Here is an 18,654-nt window from a genome sequence, read left to right as displayed (position 1 = left end):
CCCCACTAACCTACCATCCGTATATCAAAATTCCAACCTTACTCAGAACTGGTAACAAACACATAAAACGAGCAATAGTTTCACCATAACAATTACCACTTTAGTAACGAAGGTCCACTGCAGTTAAGAAGAACCAAAGATGATGACTAGTAAAAGGATTTTATAGTCAAGTACAGAGGTATCAAGCTAAACATTTATTTTTCAATTATAAGCCAAAATGTGACGGATAAGAGAGAAACAACTTAAAATTAACAACAAACAACAAAGAAATCCAAGGGAAATGCAAACATAAATAAAATGGGAAAAAAAACAAACAAACAAACAAAGCCTGCCCAGATGAATATTATCAACTCAAAATCAAAATTATTCATCTCCAAAAAGAAAAACCAAACCTCATATCCAAAAATAAGACATACCTGGGATATCATCCTACAACAGAAATGGACACTTAAACATCAATGACTGAAAAACGCACAGCTCAAAATGAAATCAAATGGAAAAAAATACCCAGATGAATAACATTAAAAAAAAAAAAAAAAAAGGAACAAAGATCAATCCAACACAAACAAAAATACGAATACCAGATCCACGAAGGTCAAAAAACAACAAAATCAAAGAAACCCAAAAACCCATTACAAACATAAACATTTACGCGCAGATAGAGGCAGAGTAAAATGAAGGGAACAAAAGAAGAGAAGGTTTAGAAATTACAGCGGGGCCATGAACAGGGTCAAAAGCAATGAAAGCTTCGACATCAGACTCAGACCAAGGTGGAAGAGGCTTATCGCGCTTGACGAACTTGGAGTAGTTGCTGAGGAAGGAGAACCTCTCGCACCAGAAATCCTTGTAACCGTCCCAATGCTTTTTGAAGAAAGACTGTGGTGACGAAGAATCGGCCATATCCTATTGCCGCCTTCTTCTTCTTCTTCTTCTTCTTTAATCTAAAATCAGAGTGTCGCTGTTACTCTTATTTGCTCGTTCCAGATTTCACTCTCCTTTCTCATTTCATTTTATATAAAATGTTGTTCAACGATGAGACGACGAGTGCGGGAGGGTGTACTCCTATACGACAACGTTTTGGTGTGGTTTGGTCCAGCAACCAATGGGATATCGCCACGTTGGTAATTTTATTTATTTTTGTTTTCTTTATTTTTCATTGATTATGAACATAGTAATCTCTTTGATTTATTAGATTATGATATGTTGGATTAGAACATCGAGAAAACCAGAAGTTGAGTTTAGACTGATAGGGAATTTTCCCTCACGTGTTAAGTAGACTTGATGGAAATGGGAGCAAATTTTCACTACCTGATGGAAATGACGTGCAATTAATGAAGAAACCTTACTTATTAAAAGGGATTTTTGTAGACATATTTTTGAACTTATATCTTAGGAGGGTGTGTTTCTGTGCAATGTGTTTTGGGGGCGGGGTAGGGGAGAAAGAGAGAGAAATGTCTCTTTTTTCTTTGGCTTAAATGTCGAAATGGTCCTTGTGTTCTACCTTATCGACCAATTTAGTCCCTGTGTTATTAATTTGGCCAATTTAGTCCCTGTATTTGTATATGTTAACAAATTTGATCCTTTCTATCAAAATTATGTTAAAACCTATAAATAAATAAAAATATTTAATCTGTAATTAATTATAAAGATTTAAACTCAAATAATAATAATGCTAAAATGATTAAAAGCCACACAACCTCAACCTCAAATGGTCTCGATTCCTGTAGGAAAAAAAAAGGGTTCTTAGTTGAATTGATGCCTACTCTTTTCTTGCTGCAATTTTTCTTCTCTCTTATGTTTAAGATTTTCTCATACTCTACTCTTCATCTCTCTCTCCTCTTCGATCCATTGGCCTGAATATTGTTGACTTTTGCTGCAGCGAGGATGATCAATTGGCGGTAGAGCCATCAAGGTTACGGTGACCGGCTATGAAGATCTTCGTGATTTGTCAGAGAGGAAGCCAAGAGAGAGAGAGAGAGAGAGAGAGAGAGAGAGAGAGAGAGAGAGAGAGAGAGAGAGAGTTGTTGTGGTTAGGTGGGGTTGGAATGGTGGTGAGGGTGGCTATGGTTTGGGGTTGGAGTGGTGGTGGTGAGAGTGGCTGGATTTGGGAGGTGGTTGAGGTGTGTGCTCGAAATTGGGGAAGGTGAAATTTAAAAAAAAAAATATTTCATTTTCAGATTGAATTTAAAATTTTATAATCAATTACAGTTTTTATTTTAATTAATTTTAAATATTTTATATTTTATATTTTGAAGGGAATGGACCACATTGACTAACATATACAAACACAAGGACCAAATTGCCCAAATTGATAACACAGAAACTAAATTGGCCTATGAGATAAAACACAAGGACCATTTTAACATTTAAGCCTTTTTCTTGTTTTCTTTTTTTTTTGAAAATGGAAAGACTAAAGTACCCTTAAAATGGATGGAAAATTAGATGGTGTTAAAGTCAGATGACAAATCATGGATTTTGAAAAATTAATGTGGCATTTCTCTTAATTTTTTCTTTAAGGTGACAAATTGAAACTGAGGTATAAGTTCAGGTGATAGTTCGATAATTATCCCTTCTTAAAACATTATGGTGTTACACAAAGAGCATAATACCTGAGATTTAAATATTTCTTTAGTATGAATTCTAGGGGTGTAAATCATGTACCTTGATTTTTCGAAATCTTTGGCTCTTTATGTTGTTTCTAGTGAAAATGATCGTGTCATAGCTTGGTTAAATGTTTGTTGAACGTGTCGAGTGTCTTTAGAGGTTGAAGGAACTTATGGTAGATTTATTAATTCGTAATCAAAGTGAACATGAATGGGAGTGAGCATGAATAGGAGTGAAGATGAATTGAGTCACTACAAAACATTCTCATTGAAGTGTTTATTAACTGTTTGGAATCAGAATGAAAGTAAAATTGATTCTCATTAAACTATTTACTAAATTGTCAAAAATTGGAATGAAAACTATTTTGATTATTAAAATGCCTTTTTTTTTATTATTATTTTGAGTTACATGGGGAGGAAAGAAACCCCTTAAGATTTCGAACCTAGGTGTCAAGCACAGGGGAAAGGGGAGGCTACCATTGTAGTACCTGCTCTCGACTAAAATGCCTTTAGGATTCGAACTCATTATAAAGTGAGGAGCACATCCACTCTAACCAACTTGGCTAAGCCCATGTCTGCTACTCATAAAAAAGCTTCTAATTGTAGACTCATGTCTTAAGTAATACTTATGATATATTATACAATAAAAAAAATTCTTATAATTTTAAGTATTGACCAACAATATATTTAGTAATATAAACAATAAAAAAGATATTATTAACTATTTAATTAGCCTTCCCGTGACTCTCTCTCTCTCTCTCTCTCTCAAGTGGTTAATACTATTGTTGTTTTTAATGCTATCTCATTTTGATGTCAACCCTTTCTCTTCCAATCCAGAATGCTGCTAATAGGTCTCGACCCTCGTGTGGCTATGGGCTAGTCTCGTTGAAGGGCGCGACATGCTGATGAAAAATGCTCAGGTACAAGTTCTCAATGGTTCTAATACCAACATTTGGACTGATCGGTACACTTCCCAAGATACGTATGTTCCTTTGGTTTCTTTTATTGCGTGGGAGATATGGAAATCCCGTTGCAGGGTGGTGGTATTTAATTTTGCTGGCTGTTACTGCTGCCACGGAGTTTAGAGCAGCAAGGTCCCCCTCCTTCTGCTTTGAGTGAGGAGACCATGCCTCCTCTTAGCTCTCCTACTTGGTGTCGCCCGGTGACGGGTGTTGTTAATTATAATTTTGATGGCGCTTGGCGGAAGGATACGATGAAGGTTGGTCTGGCTGGGAGTTGTCATTCGTAATGCTGAGGGTAGATTCTGCGGGGAGCTGCTAAATCCAGTTCTTGTGCTTCTGCGCTTGTGGCCGAGGCTTTGGCAGCTTCTCATGCTTTATCTATGGCGAATAAACGAATTGTTTTGGAATCAGATTCTAAAGTTCTTTTGGATGGGGTTAATGGCAAGGATGGTAACAGAATCTGGATGAAATCAGGCGTATGAGTGAGTCATTTTCTTCTGTTGATTGGAGATGGGTTCCTCGTCAAGTGAATCACGCCGCCCATAATGCGGCTGCGATAGGTATTAGAGCGGCGGAGCTGGAAAGACCACCACCGTCTCTGGTTCGTGTTTTGAATATGGATGCCTTGCCTTGCCCTCCCCTGTTATTGTTTATTTGCTTTTGGTGTTTTCTCCTGTTGTTGTTCTGTTTGCCCTTTTTGGCTTTAAATGAATTGATTTCGACCAAAAAAAAAAAAAAAAAACCCCTTTCTTTCCCTACAAATAAAACCTAGCCACACCCCCTCCCCCTCCCCTCTTTCTCCTTCAATCTTCCTTATATCTGGTTTATCAATGTTGACTAGCTATTGTTGTAATGGTATTTCTTAGGGATGTGCACGATTCACTTTAATCCGCCCAAAACGATCAATCCAATTCAATTCAATACAATTTTAATCGGTTTCAATGATTTGGTGGATTGGATAGGATCTCTAATTTCTAAAACCGACAGATGACGGATTTACTTATGAGAATCCAATCCAATTCAATCCATTCCGCCCAAACCAATTGATCCAATTCAATCCAATACAATTTTAATCAGTTTTGGTGATTTAGCGGATTGAATTGGATTCCTAATTTCAAAAACCGACATAATTGGATCGGATGATGTATTTGCTTTTGGGAATACAATCCAATCTTTTTTTTTTTTTTTTTTTTTTTGTCAAGTACAATCCAATCTAATTAGTTTCATACTTAAGAGGCTCTGCATGAGAGAGATATTTGATGGAGTTATGCTTAAGATATTATAGAATCCAATCCAATCATCACTTTGAGTCTTGCTGTATTCTGTGTTTAAGAGGCTCTGCATGAGAGAAAGATATTTGGTTAAGCTTTTCTTGCAAAAATGGATGAGCTACTTCAAGATTTGCTTTAAGGAATAGTGGTGGCAAAAAGGGGCACCCTTATGTGCAGCTTAAGAAAACATTAGAAATTTTCGTTTGGTTTTCATCTTTTAACGACGAGTGAGATTTCTTGGTGGCTCAGCTCCTTGTTCAGATTTTTTAAAATGAAATTCGTATTTTTCATACATATAGGTGCCAATGCTGCCTAAAGCAAGCATGTTCATAAATTATAATTTCTCATGGTTATAATATCTCTGCCATTACCTACTTGTAATTTGTAGTAACTGTTTGTTATATCCTTTTCTGATTCGAGAAATATTACCTGTAATCAAAGCAGTGCTCTGATTGAATTATATCCAGTATTTAACCAATACATAATAATAAATTACTTGGTGAAGTGCAGATGTAGAAACAATAGATGACGAAGCAAATTAACCCCTGTATAATTAAAAACGAGGTCATTACAAAGTTAAAGCACACATTTTGGAAACACCTACAACGGAGATGCACGAAGCGACAACCCCAGCCCTCAACATTTTTAAAGTAGGAAAATTATAGAGAAGAAAAGAGGGAGGGAATGAGAGGTTGAAGAAACCTCTAACATTCTAATAGTACTAGGTAAACTGACTCTTTTACCTCAAGCTAAGTTGTAGACTGCAATGAAGGGCATCAGAACACTCCCCATCCATAATTTTCCATCCTTTTCTTCCACTTCACTGACAGCTTTAACAACCTTACCCTGACTATCTTCCAATATCTGCAAAATCTTGCCCTCTGGGCTGTACTTCACAACGACTGCATGGGGTCGGCCCCCAATGTGAATCAGGAACTGAATCTTTGCTGAAATTGGAAGCTTGAGTAGGAATTTCCTTATTTGAGGGAATAAAGCACAGAGATGAGTGTACATATTCCGGCGACAATGGACTGCTACCCAAAAGTCACCATTTTCATTAGTTCTGACGTTGTCAGGAAATCCAGGCAGCACGGCAAATACTTCTGAAGTTCCTGCCTTTTCACCTTTCAACCAATACTTGCGTAATCTACATCAATAATGAAATGGGATTTATCATTAAGTACAAAATGATTGACAAATATATTTTTAGCTTAAGATAGCTGCAAACAGTACACGTAATATTCTGAGGTATCTTATCCACAATTAATTATATCAGACCAATTTACTCTGGATGCTTGTTCATTTTGTAATCATACAGAAAAAGCTTCCGTCATACTTTTCTGACCCAGAAGAAATCCCAGTTCTTAATTCTTATTACCCTTCCCTAAATGGAAAATAAGCAGTGTAAAGTACGGTGCTTTGCACTTAATTTCTTGTAAACACCTCCTGCAGCTTTTGAAGTGAAATTTATATCGATTCTCCAGGAACCAGTAGTTACCGGCTTTCTAAGACACTTACGTGAAGATGGCATATGAGATTTTACATGAAAGTAATCATTAATACATTGAGTTCTGCTTGATATGAATTATTGAGCACCTCTCAAATATGAGTAAGTTGACAGAGTATCAAAGCTTGGTTCAAGTCATAAGTTTGAACTTTTGTACCTGCCTATTTCCAATCATTTCTGTTATATTCATTTCAGGCCCAATCCAGTTAAGCCATGGTATGGCCGTACATTATGACAACAGTGTTAGGTGCAGTCGAACTGTACTTGTTATTAATTTTTGGGGCCAATTTCTTAACAGCTTAATCATTCGAGATCAATGGTATCCTAGCCTCAAAATTACCCAAAAACTGCAAAGAAGATTCATAGGATCCAGGAGAAAGTTTTCATCCCCAAATTTGGTTCCCTGGCAATCAAATATATTGCAGTGTGTGTAAGACAACATCCATCATATCATGGAAAAGAACAAGGGTCCATGACTCATCGTGTATATCCTACCTACTCAAGTATGGCCCAGACCTAAACGCAGGGTAGAATTGACACACAGTGATCATAACATGGTAAGTTGAATGTGTTCGAAAGAAGATACAAACTCACCTGCCTATGGATCCTTCGCAAAAAACAAAGAAGGAACCATCCTTGCTTAGAGACAAACCATTTGGGAATTGGAGATTCTTCTCAAGAACAGTGGTCTCCTTTGTGGTTGGGTTGTATTTTAGGACCCTCCCAGTATCCTCTGCAGAGAAAACCAACTGCATGAAGTTCCTGAATGAAATCACTCTGTTAGAATCAAGCAAAGTGATTCTCTTACGTTAAAATTGTAAGTACAAAGGCAAAATGGAAAAAGACACATATTTTGGATGAGCAATGTGGCAACAAAAAAATAGAAGAAACAAATAGACTCCCACAATATGGTAAGAACAGGACTGAAGATTTGTCAGGGGCTGCTCAAAAGAAAAGGGCCCTATGCACGACATTTCATCTACACTAATGAGTCATTTAATTGATTCATCTTTGGCTTTGTACATTACTCAGGGTTTGAAAGTAATTAACTGATGATATGAAAAATGTAAGGAATCTTTTGCGAAAAACAAGATTCAGCAATAAGCAAACAATGAATGAAGGATTCATCAAGAGATTTGTAAATTCAAAAGAAAAAACCTTAAATAGGAAAAATGAAATCCTCAGAAATCGCATTGGCAATGGTAACAACACATAGAGGTTCAGATTGTTTGGATAAGATGCTGTACAAACCGACTTGACAGGGAACAACCAATTAATTCAAAAAAGATGGGAAATGATTTAAAAGAAACGCACATATTGAGAATTAGTGCAGTAGTCATGATATTCATAGATTCTCAATTGATCCACAATGTCATTATTCCACAGATGTTAGTTCTAATGTGAAATATATTATAATATAATATATATGGAGGGAGATAGAGAGAGAGAAAGATACATGGAAAAATATAATATTCATTTTGTATTCCATCACCTAAAGAAGCTTAAGACTCATAAATTAGGACATTCAACAATTCTTCAACTACTATCTTCTAAAGTATCTAACCGGGAACGAATCAAGTAATTTGGCTGGGGCACACAGATGGAAATTAGACTTATTCTGTTTAGTTTGTATTATTAGCATTTTAGGGATTTTATTGTTACTATAATATGTTTATTTCCTTACCCCAGTAGGATTTCATTATCAAGCCACCTATAGGCCTTTTTTGTAAAGAGACTTGACTTTGCCTAGCTTTTTCACTCCAATCTCTCATTGATCTCTGGCTTATTTCTTTACTCTACATCAGTATTATTTACTATCAATAATTTATTTGATCATAAGCATATCATTGACTGACAACTCACTGCAGCATCTGCTGCTAATACCAGATTGACATAGAAAGCAGATGGTCAAAGTCACTCAATCAAATCAGTTGCATGAGTTAAGTGTGAAATTCAAAACAAAGGAATTCCCACTCTATCCAAATATATGACTTATACAAAGTCCATAAGCACAGAAAAGACAAACAATTCAGGTATATCAACAAATACAAAATGGGAACAGGACTAGTAAGAATATATACACAAACAATTGAGCACCCTAATTTTCAGTGAATGGGCCATTGATGTCAAGTCAACATTCTATGAATGTAAAAAGTTGCAACGAACTAAGGGAGAACTTCATTAGGCATTATGCTTTAAAGTTCAAATGGGATTGCAATGCCTTTCATCATAACAGCTGTTGCAATGCAACAAATTTATGGTGGACTTCCACAATTCTACAATGCCCTAGAGTAACTGGAAAATCCGCTATTACTGGTCAGTGAAATATAATAACAAATTAAGCAGACATCTTCAGAAATGGTGAACAACAGTTTACGGCCCACTCACATCAATAAGAATGCCAATCTCAAACCACATGTTCCCAACATTCAAACGGAAAAGGCATAACCTACTGGCAGAAATGCTATTGCAGAGAGAATTTCAAGAAAACCATAACCTACCTCCTCTGGTATGTGGTGCTACTATCTGTAAAATAAACATTCCCTTCTTCATCAATGTCTAGATCATTAGTAAATCTTAATGGCACCCCTTCTGCCTCAGTTGTTAGTGGAGTTGCCAAACCACCTTCCGGCCCCACCTTCAACAGCCCAAAATATGCATCTGCAATGTATAAATCACCAGTTTTCTTGTCAAAGCGAAGCCCCAAAGGTCTTCCACAGATGTGCTCATTCTTCAAGTAACTCAGAGGTGATGGTTTTGGACTACATATATCTGACCTGTATCCAAAACAAGACATAAAAAAAGAAATATATCATTTCAAACAGTAATATTTGAAAAGTAAATAACCAAAAACACAGCTGCATCAGATTTAGTTACTATTTCTCAAAATAGAAGATGCAAGAAGCAACTAAAATCCAATGAGGACATTACTAAATGACTCCTCATCCCTACACTGATAAGTTCCTTTTCCATGATCAAACAACTTGTTTCAATAAGTGGTCTGGCTACAATAACGAATTTCTCATGTAAACGAATTCACCAAGAAGTATAAATGTCAGAAACTTAATAGATGGCATCCATGAAAGTAACTAAATTTTGAAGCTTCAATCGAAACCGAGATTAAAAATTGGTAGTCAGAAGAGCGGAGAAACATAATTTCCAAATGACCAATTATCATAATAAAAGGAGTTGCGTTCTTGAGAACAATCAACAGAATTTTGCTTACATTAAACTAACAAATGTGCTTTTCTTTTTTAGTAAAACCCACAATTAAAACTTAAAAACTGAGTAAAACCCACCATAAAAAATGAAAAACTGAGTAAAACGCAGAACCCGATTTGTGAAAACTCACCTATGAGGCGAAGTATAGGCAAAATCAGTCCAAGACTGGCCGTTCCAGAACAAGACTCTGCCATCAGCAACACCCGCGTAAGGTCCACGGCCAAGTGGGTCAAAGGCGACGCTCTCAGGGCCTTGCACTTGGTTCAGAAACTTAATCTCCGATTTCTGCAGAAGATTCTCGGGGTCTCTCTCTGTAGGAACCGAGGACCAAGAGGGCATGTCCACCTTATAGGCTTCGAAGTCCGGGAAGTCCACAATCGCACTGTGCTTGAAAGGGTCTAGCCCACAGTACAGAGCTAGCACAAGGAACAGAGCCGCCAGTACTCTGGTAGGTCTCATTGCCTCCTACCTCTGGTCTCAGCTAGAGAGAGAAGGAGAGAGAGGACTAAAAGTTGAGAATAGAGAGGGAGAAGATGTGAAGAATAAGAAAATGGGCAAAGGAAGTTGCAATGGAAGAGCCAAGAGGGGTAGGTAGGTCACTTGTCACTGACTCACCAGTCATCAAGTGAGGTAGATAGGAGGCGTTCACGGCAATGGCTTACCATTTTGGACAAAAATACAATAATTTTTATAAAGAAATGACAATTCTTCCAAATTTTAGTGTTGTATTGTACCAATGGCCATCGCTCTGATTTGAGGAGGGAAGTGGTCAAATCTACTTTTGATTGAAACAAGGCTCGTATTGGCCATAGGCTAAAGGACAAGCGGTGAACAGAGATCGACAAGCCAGTCAGTTAAGTTAACAAAGCAAAAGGAAAGGAAAACCCCAACAAAAAGGTCCAAGCCCAAGTTCCTTCGGTCAATATCATCAAATCATCCATATGGTCTCACAGCCCAAATTTTCTTTTTGGAACAACTCTTCATGTAACAGCAGCCCGTCACTTTACTCTATTTTTCATTTTCGGTTTGGATCAAGTGAGAACGCTTATGTGAGAACATTACATGAGAACACTGTTGGATCTAATCTAACGACTGCATGAAAAGCAATTGTAAGTGTAAGTGTTATATTAGAACGAGGCATTCTTCTCTCTCCTCCCTCCAAAATGTCGAGTCAAAAACAGACGTCTCCTCCAATCCAGCTGCTCGGTTTGTTCAATTAAGTGGCCAATTTTTTATCAGCTTTGATTGAGGAAGACCAATAACACTGAAGAGAGAGCGCCCCTGTTATTCCTTATTCGATTACAGGAAGAACATAGAAGTATAACCCTCATTTTTTTGGGTTTCTCATTCATGCGAAAGAAAGTGTTCGTGTATTTTATATTATCATCTTTGTGGTTCGGTCTTTCTAGTCAGAACATTCATCAATCCTTGAGCAACGTCTTGAGTTGGAAACTGGTGACAGCGACCGTTGTGTTGTTCTCTTGGTTTTGAAATCATTGAGCACGGTCGAAACAAGGGTTGAGGAAGACGAAAAGTGTTTGGGATTGACGTCCAGATCTAAAAGGGCAACATTGCCATATTTGTAGAAATTTTGAAGTTGAAAATGACTCACGAGGTAAGTGATATACTGTATTTGTCAAATTTATTATTGGGCATAAGCATGAGTTACATTAGTTTGTATGTAGGTCTTTAATATTTCATCAGAGAATCATTTTTATATCACATGTTAGTTAATATATATATATATATATATATATGTTAAAGCTCTTTGAAAGCATGTGCCAATGTTGGTATGATGATGGCGAATTCAGGGTTAAATTGCAAGAATTGTAAAATGGAGTGTGTGTTCACCCGTTTTGTGTTTACTCCTGAGATGGAGGGGCGAAGTTCCCCACTGGCTTGGAGACCATTTGTTGGTCGATAAGTCAGCTTTCTTTGGTGTGTGAGCGTGCCACTGCTAGCAATGTAAATCCTAGCAGACTTCTTTTTAGAGTGGATAACTTGCGCCCCAAGTTACTGACTTCTAAAACAAACGATTGTGAATTTGAGTGAGGAATATCTCCCAAGTAAGTTCTTTTCTTGCCTCAGACTGGTGAGGACTTTCATAATTTATCTCAGTATCAAATGACTGTTCTGGTCAGAAATATTCGATAGAAGTTGGTCTGTTTTAGGCAGAACTGCTTTTTACAAAACAATAAATATGCATATCAACGCTAAGAAGGTTAAAAGATGGCCGGAACTCCCTTCTGCTTGGATGGAAGGCTCTGGTTTGGGCTGGACTGGACGCGCCTGGGTCGGTCTGTACTGCTTCGTGATTTCAGATGCTAGGCTGAGCTATAAATCGATACTAAAGTTCGATTTTGGCAGAGCTTTATGTTTGCTTCACGCTTCGTGAGGCTTTTGAGTGGGTAGAATTACAGCTTCTTCAGTTTGAAGGGGCAGAAGTGGCTATTCTTGGCTTTTGCTGAACCAAATTTGTAACGAGAGAGATCTCGTTTTAGAAGACTTATTTTCTAAGTCTGAACTTTGGAATTATGATCTAAAGCTGGTTTCTCTTGGAATCCAAGTGAGATTTTGGTTGTGTTTTTTTGATTGATTGATGAATTGAGTGTCCTTCTCTTCCTTGCCTATTTCCGCTTTTATAAGAGACCCTCTTGGGGATGTGCTTTTTATTAATGGGCGGTAAAAAGATCTCCTATAATGTAAAGTAAAAGGGATTTTTATCAATCATGGCAGATAGGCTCTCAGTAGTCACCTCCTAAAGCAGTCCCTTCCCTAGTTTCCTGGGTGGCAGCTTTTTATTTCAACCAACGCCACTGTCTGTGTGGGCTAAATTTTATGGCGGTTGGTTTTCTTTTTGTATTTTCTGAACAACTCTCTGTTTCCTGTTCTAACTTTAGAAAGTGTGATCCGTGAATTCCTCGGAAGATGGTGTATTGCTCTGGAGCAAAATCTCCGAACATAGATGGGTTTTGATCTTCTGTTAGCAGTGCTTCAGAGATGTCCCTCTCATATTTTTATTTTAGTTGGAATTGCTGACTTTTCAAAGCTGAGGTAGTCACGTGGGTATGTTTTTAATCCCTTGGGTTTGAACCCAAAAAATTATGGGCTGATCCTTGAAGCCCAAATGACAGTTTCCACGTTTGGTCTTTCTTGGGCTGGGGGCTGGTGTGAAGCCCAATCTGTCTGGATCCTAATTTTTGTTATCCTCAAGCTTTTTGGGCTGGGCAGGTAATTTTACCATGGGCCTGTCTTTTGAAATTTGGCGTGCTAGATTTAGGCCCAAACAATGCCCCCTAAGTCTGAATCGTTTTGGAACGGTTTCAGACTTAATGTTTTTGCCATTAATTTGCGCGCTAGTCTTTTCCCTTTTTTTAGCCCACGCTTGCCACGTCCGCCTACCGCGAACTAGAGTTCGTGGAAGAACGGCTAGTTTATTAGCTAGTTACTAGCTAATAATTATCAGGTGCCGTCCCATCTTCTTCTTCCCACGTTTTTGAGCTTCTCTTTAAAAGAAATTCAAATTCAACGCTTCTGAAAACCTAGCCCTTCCGACTCCGTTCTTCCGAGCTTTCTTCGGGATTTCCATTGTTTCCTTTTCCTTCACACTCTCTCTCTCTGCTTCTTCCCTCGAATCAGAAATGTCTTCCCCAAAGTCTCGTGCTCAGTCTTCTTCAGCTCTAGTTCCTCCCGATTACATCACTGGGACCGGGATTGATGCTCATGCGATAGAAGTCAGGAGCAAGCTTCATCCCTTTGCCCAAGAGAACTTGGATGAGAATGTCCTTCATTTATTCGAGAACACCCTGGTGTTAGGGCCTCACTGGTTTGGTCCTGTTCCGGCCGAGATGGCAGAATTGCTGAAAAAGGATGCCGAGGCTCATTTGTGCTTTGAGAGTACTTCTGCCCTGGCTTCTTATTCTTGGGTTAGCAAGAATTTGAGCCGGTCTTTCTCGTCCAGCGAGGTGAGGAACAGTCCGGTCAAATGGGCAGACTGGATTGACAGACTTCTCCCGAGATATGTGGGTCACTGGAGGAGAGCCAGGATTTATGATGCCATTCTCATGTCCAAGCAGTCAATTAACAGAGATGAGAACCTGCTTGCCGCTGCTTTGTGCTTCTGGAATTCTGCCAGCAACACATTTGATTTCCGTGTGGGTCCTATGGTGCCAACCCTGCTGGATATGGCCCAGATCTTTGGGTTCAGGCCCCATGGTAGGCCTGTTGATGCTGTTGGAGATTATCACAGGAGAAAAAACCAAGAGAAAGTGGCCACTCCTTTCACTATCTCTTCAGCCACGATCAACCAGAACTGCTCTTTCTCCAATTATCTGAAAAAATTTAGTGCTGAGAAGGACAAGGATCAACAACACATGTTGTTCCTTCTGTATTGGCTGAACCGGTTCGTTTTCCCCAATCGGTCTTCTGCAGTTCTGCTGGAGTACAGACATCTGGCAGAAGCGCTTCACAATCACACTGATGTGGGGCTTGGGCCTACAGTTCTGGCTCACCTTTTCAAGAATCTGCACATTGCCACCCTGGAGAATCCACTGAACCTGTCGGCCCCTGGCGCATTCTGGATGATCCAGATCTGGCTGCAGGTCTATTTTCCAGAGTTAAGGTTCCCAGACATAGTTCTGCCTGAAGACTAAGTCCTGGCCTTTCCTCTGATATCGGCAGAAGTGCCCAAACGTTCTATTGAGGAGTACTTGATGCTCTTCAGGCATTGTACAAAAAGGTCGGCAATTCAGTGGCAAGTGGTGATCAGAAGGACCTATCCCTGGTTTCAGACTGGATTTCGGTTGTTTGAAAAGGAGCCAGAAGACGAGGCTGCCAGAACAAACTTCAGGAGGAAATTTCTGAGCATCACTCTGCCCAGAGATCTACCCCATGGTGGGGGCAAACCCCCAAATTATCATCTGGGGGCAGAAGTCTATCAGCCCAACTTCTGTGCAAGGTAGCTTGGCTGTCCTCAGCTCATTCCGCTGAAATCATATCGGAGTTGCAATCGGGCCTCCTCTTGGAGGGATGCAGATGATCTGGAGGTGCACAAGGATGCCCAGTGTGCAGTGAACAAAATCAACAACAGCACGGATGCCCTCTATCCCTTGTGGGAGCTGAATTCCTGCAGTTCCGCTGATTTTGACGCTTGGTGGAAAGCCAGATTCCAAGGTCTGCCTGCTTCTGTTACTGCCCTCAAGGTGCTTTTTGATGGTTGGGAAAACTGGCTTATTTTTGCGAATGGGGGCGCCAAAACGCCATGGTCCAGACCATCAAAGACATCAATGCACAAATCATAAAAGGTAGATTTCTGATTCTGTCTGGGATTTGTTCTGTCTTGATGACCGATTTCTAATGTCTGTTCTGCCTATATCAGATCCTTCTCTGTCAACCAACGTAGGTGGGCAGTCTGTTCAGGCTGGAGAAGTGATCGGTAAGTTTCTTTTTCATTTGTTTCTTCTGTCTTTTCCTGCTGAATTGGTTTCTAATTTCTAACTTCTTGGTGCAGTTTCTTCTGTTATTGCCGCCGGGGACTTGGAGCTTCCTTCTGCAGATGAAGAAGATGAAGTCCAGGTGGAACAAACCCCTACCGAGGCCGCTCTTTCTGTCAGAAGAAAAAGAAAAGGACCTGTCTCTCCTCCGGACAATACCACGCGGCCTGGCATTTCAGGTAAGCTCGTGATGTTCCAGCTATTCCTTTCACACTTATTCTGGCTTGCCTTCTTTTTCCTAATCTTTGCTTTTTGTTCTGTCCAGCTGAAAGTCCTTCCCCTACTCCTACTAAGTTGAAAAAACTTAAAAAGAGGAGTGAAGTGGAGTATGTTGCCATAGAAGAAACCGCGGCAGTCCCTACCACTACTTCTGGGACGGATGAAGAGCTGCGAGAGGCTTTTGAGGAGGTGGAGCAGGAAAAAGAGCTGGAAGAGTTGGAAGGAATGCCTCAGGAAAAAACAACAATGGTGGAAGGAGAGGTGAGGTTTATTTCTGTGATTTGTATCAGTTCCCCTTTCGCCCCATTCCTTCTGTTCTAACCCCTGTTCTGTAGGAGGAGATCCCTGCTGAGGTGATTGCAGAGAGCATTGCCTTAGCGCAGAGGCAACAAGGGGGTCCAAGGGCTGAGCTGACTAGCTCAGAACTGGCCCTATTTGAGAATGCCGAGGCAGAGCACTCTACTGCTGCTCCAGCTGTTGAGGATCAGGCGGAGCGGTCTGCATCAGAGCCTGTGGATCAGGCAGAACTAACTGTTGTAGTCCCGGAGGCTGTGGTGGGGACAGCTGCCGCTGTTCCTGTGGCCGTGGTAATTTTCCTCCTTACCTGTCCATATTTTCCTGCGATTCTGCTTTGTTCTCCCTTTTTTAACTGTTGTAGCCTTTTCAGGTAGAAGTGCCTAAAGCTGTTGGCGCCCTGGCAGTGGTGACCAGCCCCCTAAAGCCCACTATTATTGCTGTAAGCTTCTATAATTTTTAGGCCCCTTGTTTTCCATTTTCTGTCTGGTCTTAACTTATGCTTTCTTCTGCAGATGCCTATTCATTCCTTTCCAGGATCATTTACCACGGCTTCCTTTGCTGATCCAGAACTGGAGGAGTTTGAGGCCATGGATCTGGATGCTCAATTGGATAGGTTGGAGAAACTCAGCTCTCCTCCAGGCAGGGCAAAATCTAGGGCAGTGGAGGAGGCCATGGAGAGGTTGAAAATCTGGCAGTCCACTGAGCTGGAGCTTGACCAAGATAAGGAAGCCTTTGATCAGCTGATGAAGGACTTGGACCTGCTACACAGACAGAACATGGCTCCGAAGCCTATTCTTGAGATGGGCCTAAGCTTGGCCAGAGATGTGCTCATCTTGTATGATCGTTATGAGGATCTCAGGCCCACCTTCAAGACTTCTGAGTTTTGCAAGGCCACTCACGAAGCCAACTTGGCTGATTTTGCAAAGCAGAAAGCAGAACTGGACCAGATGGTTGCAGGATACAAGGAAGCCAGGGCTACCGCAAACAAGCTGGAGAAGCAAATTGAAGAGCTCCAAAAACAACTGGCGGAGTGCAGGGAGGTGCAGAGCAGGCTCGGGGCTGGACTGAGTTCTAAGACCAAGGCTACCTTCCTTGTGCAAAGCATGGTTGCAGCTTCCAGGCCAGCCTTGGAAATTGCAGAGGCTTCACTTCATCAGGGGGTGCTGCTCCAGAAAGAGCTCTCTGTCAAGAAGGCGAACCTGCAGGAAACCCTTAGGAAACTAGGGTTTTAGTCTTTTCTACTTTTAGCTTCTTTATTGTTTGAACAATTTTGCAGCGAGGGTGGCTATTTTTATATGAGCTTATTTATTTGTCGCCCTTAAATAGCATTTTACTACTTTTCATTTACTCTTGATGCAATAACCGGACACAGTATTGAAAGTAAAAACAAAACAACTTTAAAGCAAAAATGGATCCAAACAAACAAAAAAGAAAACGGGGTCAGTCTTGTTCCTTTTTTATCCCAGGGTCTGTCTGTACAGCCTGTGAATCCCACATGGTTGGATAGAATTTCTTTAACCATTTGCCATTGATTGGGGCAGTATGAATAACTCCATCTCAGTCTTGCAACCTGTATGCCCCCATTCTGAGGATCTGGTTAATTATGAAAGGGTCTTCCCATGTGGGTGACCATTTCCCATATCCAGCTATGTGTGTTCTGAGGGGTAGAATTGCCTTCCAGACTATTTCTCCCTCTTCAAAACTCTTGTTTCTGACTCTTTTGTTGTAGGCCCTCGACACAGCCTGTTTTCCTGCTAAGAGTTTGTTGAGGGTGTCAATCCTGCTTGCATCCAATTCTTCCAACTCCAGCAACATGGTTTGAGAGTAGTCCTCTCCAGTGAGACCGTGCTGGTGAGCAATTCTAAGAGACTGGACTGCTACCTCCATGGGAAGAATTGCATCATGGCCGTAGGTTAGAGCATAGGGGGTCATGCCAGTTGCTTCTCTTTTTGAAGTTCTGTATGCCCACAAAGTCTTTGATAACTTCTCATGCCACTGCTTTGGATTCTTCTCCAGCATCTTTCTATATTGATAATCACCTTGTTACTTGATTCTGCCTGTCCATTAGCTTGAGCATAGTAAGGAGTAGATTGAAGCAGTTTGAACTTGAATGTTTCTGCCATATCTAGCATATCCCTAGATATGAAAGAAGAACCCCTATCAGTTGTGATTGATTCTGGAATGCCAAACCTTTGTATGATCTGCTCTTCTATAAAGGTGATGATCTCTTGAGATGTCGTGGTTTTTACTGGCTTGGCCTCTACCCACTTGGTGAAATAGTCTGTAGCAACAATAATAAAACAGTGCTGCTGGCTGCTGGCTGGATAGATTTTGCCAATGAGATCCATTGCCCATCCCCTAAAAGGCCATGGCTTTACCACTGGATTCATGGGAACCGAAGGGGCCTGCTGGATTGGGCCGTGCCTTTGACAGGCTTCACATCCCTTGGAATAGTTGATGCAATCCTTCATCATGGTTGGCCAGAAGTAGCCATACTTTCTGATTAACCAGCACATCTTTCTTCCCCCTTGGTGAGCTCCACAGATCCCCTCATGGGTTTCTCCCATGACTTTCATATATTCTGTCTTCCCGAGGCACCTTAATAGCACCTCATCCTTACTTTTTCAGACCAAATCTTCATTCCACATGAGGTAGTTTGTAGCCATGATTCTGACTATCTTCTTAGAGGGCAGAGTGGGATATTGTAAGTAAGTCATGATAGGCTCCCTCCAATCATCTTCAGTGATTAAGGCAGAATTGACTTCTATCTCCATCCCTCTAGTCAAAACAGATGGTAGACTTTTCCTTCCTATCTTGATGATCCTCTAGACGCAGTCTTCGGGCATTTGTATGCCTGATGCCACCTGAGCCAGTTCATTGGCTGCAAAGTTTTTTTCCCTTGGGATGTGTTCCCAAGTAGCTTCTCTAAATTCTGTCAATAGATTTCTAGCTGCTACTAGGTATACAGCCAGAGAAGGATTTAGACACTTGTATTCTCCAGCAATCTGTTTTAGGACAAGCTACTTGGGAACACATCCCAAGGGAAGAAAACTTTGATGGAATCTCCCAAGATCTCCACGG

The 18,654-nt window shown here is 40.4% G+C and overlaps 3 protein-coding genes across 3 annotated transcripts in view; all 3 read right to left on the bottom strand.

Moving 5' to 3' along the window:
* The window catches only part of LOC18774155 (succinate dehydrogenase subunit 6, mitochondrial), a 3,831-nt gene extending 2,806 nt beyond the window's left edge, over nucleotides 1-1,025 (bottom strand). Inside the window, exon 1 of the mRNA XM_007207190.2 lies at nucleotides 712-1,025. Within this exon, the coding sequence (XP_007207252.2) occupies nucleotides 712-900 (189 nt within the window). The 5' untranslated portion in view covers nucleotides 901-1,025. The remainder of the gene's footprint in view (nucleotides 1-711) is intronic.
* Nucleotides 5,361-10,385, bottom strand: LOC18773239 (protein STRICTOSIDINE SYNTHASE-LIKE 3). Its single transcript, XM_007205257.2, has 4 exons — nucleotides 9,696-10,385; nucleotides 8,845-9,120; nucleotides 6,938-7,105; nucleotides 5,361-5,983 (listed from the first exon to the last, which is right to left on the bottom strand). Exons 1-4 carry the CDS (start codon nucleotides 10,022-10,024, stop codon nucleotides 5,581-5,583), a joined length of 1,176 nt encoding a protein of 391 aa, XP_007205319.1. The 5' UTR covers nucleotides 10,025-10,385; the 3' UTR covers nucleotides 5,361-5,580.
* On the bottom strand, nucleotides 17,131-17,592 carry LOC109949616. The gene has a single exon (XM_020565694.1). It carries the CDS (start codon nucleotides 17,590-17,592, stop codon nucleotides 17,131-17,133), a length of 462 nt encoding a protein of 153 aa, XP_020421283.1.

The sequence above is a fragment of the Prunus persica genome, chromosome G6, assembly GCF_000346465.2.
Source record: "Prunus persica cultivar Lovell chromosome G6, Prunus_persica_NCBIv2, whole genome shotgun sequence".
Classification (NCBI taxonomy): Eukaryota; Viridiplantae; Streptophyta; class Magnoliopsida; order Rosales; family Rosaceae; genus Prunus; species Prunus persica.
This window is presented reverse-complemented; position numbering and strand designations above follow the sequence as displayed.

What these genes read in the sequence shown, in the direction of transcription:
- LOC18773239 (XM_007205257.2), bottom strand. Translation starts at nt 10,024, where the DNA reads ATGAGACCTACCAGAGTACTGGCGGCTCTGTTCCTTGTGCTAGCTCTG. An exon ending in GCCTATACTTCGCCTCATAG is followed by an intron (nt 9,121 to 9,695) that starts GTGAGTTTTCAC and finishes TTTTGGATACAG; the next exon opens with GTCAGATATATGTAGTCCAA. An exon ending in AGCACCACATACCAGAGGAG is followed by an intron (nt 7,106 to 8,844) that starts GTAGGTTATGGT and finishes GATTTCATTCAG; the next exon opens with GAACTTCATGCAGTTGGTTT.
- LOC109949616 (XM_020565694.1), bottom strand. Translation starts at nt 17,592, where the DNA reads ATGCTGGAGAAGAATCCAAAGCAGTGGCATGAGAAGTTATCAAAGACT.